The 3,888-nt window shown below is 38.8% G+C and overlaps 1 protein-coding gene across 1 annotated transcript; it reads right to left on the bottom strand.

Annotated features, from left to right (window-relative positions):
• Positions 1-1,239: 1,239 nt before the first annotated feature.
• On the bottom strand, positions 1,240-3,092 carry LOC146003659 (uncharacterized). The gene has a single exon (XM_083142013.1). It carries the CDS (start codon positions 3,064-3,066, stop codon positions 2,191-2,193), a length of 876 nt encoding a protein of 291 aa, XP_082998139.1. The 5' UTR covers positions 3,067-3,092; the 3' UTR covers positions 1,240-2,190.
• Between the last annotated feature and the right edge of the window lie 796 nt (positions 3,093-3,888).

Here is a 3,888-nt window from a genome sequence, read left to right as displayed (position 1 = left end):
TAACGGAAACGAACCTTATGTTTTCAAATTATTCTCTGTCCGCTGAAGAATAATTTCTTATCTATCATCAATGAACATTGGATCCACAGGGGAGCGGTGTTCCGTGGACCAAACGGTATTCAAAATCTAAAACTGAAACGACATTCCAAATTTAAATTTAAAGGATTTTACACAATATGGAATTGTGAACCTTAATGAAATAATAAAGTTAACCCTCTGTGATCCAATTTCTTATCTAAGTTAAACTTATCTATTTCCTGTGAACAATTTGTCCACCAAATTCCAAATTCGTGTGAATATAAGATATTTTTCGGATTTGTAGACGTGCGAGTGTGTTTGTGGTAGTTTGTGTGCGTCCGTGCGTGTGGTTGTTTGTGTGTATGTTTGTGAGCGAGAGAGAGAGAGAGAGAGAGAGAGAGATAGAAAGGAGTGCATGTTACAAATGTATGTGTACAAATCTATGAAATCCCCTTAGCTTCACAAAAGTTTTTTATTAATGCTGAGTATTTTCTCATACCTATACATGCGATTTCTTAAGGATTTATATATAATTCAGTCCAGGAGATATTTCTTTGATGTCTACATGGTGCCCTAATAAAGTTATAAAATAATAATAATAAACTTCCCTGTTATATCCATATAATAATTTACTGTGGCTGAAATAAAATTATGTGTGAAATATATAATTTTCAGGTGGACATTCATTTTCCAGGGGGCGGCCCCCTTGCCCCCCCTTCCGGACGGCCATGCATATGCTGTTTGTACACCACTGAATTGTTCTTGTTAAATGAAGTGCTCGGTGTAAAACATGGCAAGTGACATTTTGTTCATTTTTGAGTTACAAAGTAAAATTTGTAATTTTCGACTGAAATTGCCATGTCATACAATTTGCATTGGACTCAGTGAAGCCTTCTGAAATTAGTAAACACAATATTATCTACAGTATAACTTCTAATAACATTTTCTCTTAATGAACTCAGAAATGATCAAAATGTCACTTAGCCATGTTTTACACCTGTGCCCTTCAAATATGACGTTGGATCGAAACCATTCCGTGAGTGGATATCATAGCGCGCTACAAGACCAGGGAGTTCCGGGTTAGAATCCCGTCTTGGGGTGTTCTTTGTGAATGTACCTTAATCAATTTAATCTACAAATCAAATCGAAACCTTTCGATCAAAACAACAAAACGCAAAAATAGAGCTTAATTGTTTTAAAAATATATTCTCAATACCTTTTCTAGTTTCCCACACATAGACAATAGACAACTTGAAAGTAATTTGCATTTGTAGTTCAGTGTCTGCAATATGGACCACTTTCAGAGTGTGATAAATCGTTGTAAATGATTGGATCCTGGAATTTGTCAAGCCAGTTTGTAGATTTAAACTTGGAACCATTTTTTATTAAGAATTATACTAGTAGCTTTGCAAGATTTTGAGCACCCCATAGAACGGTAACGTGGCAGTGATTTTTGGTGTAAACCAACGACAAAATAAATAGTGAGCAAAATTGTCCTATATATTTTTCAAGTTTGTTTTCCCCTTTGTGATGATAATAAATTGAATCTTTGAAAATTCAATAACCAGAGGACAACGTCTACTTCGAATCAATACAGAATGTAGAATAAAAAAGAATAAAAGTAGCGATGGACAATTTGCCTACTATAATCTTTGCCGTTCGGGATGCAAAATTATTACCAAGCAAATTGTCCATCACCATGTTCATGCAGTTTGTTTTAACCAATGAGAGCTTCATGAATTGAAAAAAAAATGCTAAATAAACTACCGATAGCTTGTGCAACAGCATACCTAAAAATGTACTCCTTAAAATATATAGGATGCAAGAGAAAAGTCAATGGAAATAGTCATGGACAATTTGTAGCAATACGTGTGTACAGGATTGTTAAAGGACCAGGAATTTTAAATAAATTCAATTCCGGTGCAAGCGTAAATGGGTTCTGGACCGTAAAGAACAGTTTTATCTGTAAAGTATTCCACTTCGGTCCAGGAACTTTTTCGGATCAATTTAAATACGGTGCAGGAACCTTTTTTCAATTAAACAATACGCAACTTGGACCGAATTTAAGTTGTGCAAGAAAAAGTGTTTCGGTCCTGTTACGGAACCCAATAGAACACATTAGAATTTATGAGTTCCTGGACCTTTTAACAACCCTGCTTGTGCATCCTCCTCTCACACCAGCATTGGATTCATACATATTGGCCAATAGGATTCCGACGGTATAGCGAACATTTGTCCAGGGGTGCACGGCCCTTGCTGATAGAGGGGGTAGCACTGGTCGTCACCGCCGAATCTTCTCTCCCATTGAGCGTAAGCTTCCATGGTGCAACGGTTTATCCCGCACTGTATCGCCGGATCTGCCTGCGTCCCATATATCGAAGGGAGCAGAACGTATCCTTCAGGACACGGTCCCCTACTGTACAGAGGGTGGCAGCGACCACTCGCGTCCTCCCTCCAAGGCACATGCTTCGGCACCGACACGCACTGGCACTCTGCACCACCATATGCATTGGCACTGATGACCATTCCTCCATTGCAGTACTCTTCTGCACCTAAGTTGTAGCACTGCGAGGTTGAAAGATGGACCACCTTACCTTCCGGGCATGGACGTTTTGCGCAGACGTCTCTCCCTGTTTTCAGGTCTCTGACGAACCACTGCGCGTGTCCTTTGCAAGGTCCTCGTGTGGTTAATCTGTAGCAGTAGTCGTCGCTCCACGACGACCATAAGTGGCGAAAACACTGACCGTCAATAGCTGGAAATCTTGGTTGCGGTGGTAAGAGCCGTCCGAAATGACCACCACCGGAATACGGTCTGCAACGGACATGATGGAACGACGCATCTATATAGTTACCTTCCTTGCAGAGCATCGGTTTCAGGACCTGGCTACACTCGCGAGTCACGAACGAACGTGGAAGACCTTTGAGACAATGCTTCACCTTGTGCGAGTGGTGTAGAATGGCGTTCTTCAAGACTTTGAACAAACCGTGAGTTGCTGCCATTGCCGGAATGGCCAAGAGCAGAACGATGATCGAGAACTTCATGTTCATCGTTCTGAGGCCTTACTTCGGAAACATTATCGCGAAAGGAGAGGTTGTGGGCCTTGAAATAGTCCAATTAATTGCGTCAATAGGAAGTTAGCTTCCTGACGATCACTCACTGTGTGTCACACACAAACCTTAATTTAATTCTTCAGGGAGTGGTTAAGATAGGCTTACCACAACGTTCACCGTTTCCGAATATTTCTTGCTGGTTTTCCGGCTTGGATCGTCTGCGAATTGCCACTTCTGCTACCAAAGTTCCGGTGTCATATACAAATATACAAACACGACACCCCTTCCCCTCAAGTCTATGCCAGATTTGTGTCATTTTGTTTCATTGGAATGTTTTATACACGATAAAAGTTGACATTGAAAAATTAACGACATACACTCTTCACAAAAGTTTGGACTATTAAAAAAAAAACAATATTTATTCTAAGCATTTTGAATATATACACGTTTATATCAATATAATTTACACAACAATTAATTAATTTGTTATTAATTAATATTACGTGTGCAACGATAAAATAAATAAAGAGGGGGAACCCCCGAAGCAGCCCGCCTCCACCAGCCTACATTCGAGGGTATGCGCTTATGTCTTGGTGCCTTTAAATAAACCAGGACTTCTTTTGCTCTGAATTTGTCGGTTCCCCCGCTTTGTCGCTTTGTTTTCCTTTCTTTATTAAAATAACATACAATTACATACATGTACATCAAACAAAGAGAATATATATATATTTATATATATATATATATATATATATATATATATATATATATATATATATATATATATATATATATATATACAGAGTGTCATTTTAATGG

This window comes from Lepisma saccharinum, chromosome 20 (genome assembly GCF_977018435.1).
Source record: "Lepisma saccharinum chromosome 20, izLepSacc3.1, whole genome shotgun sequence".
Taxonomy (NCBI): domain Eukaryota; kingdom Metazoa; phylum Arthropoda; class Insecta; order Zygentoma; family Lepismatidae; genus Lepisma; species Lepisma saccharinum.
Note: the sequence above shows the minus strand (reverse complement) of the source record. Positions and strands in the feature narration are given on the sequence as shown.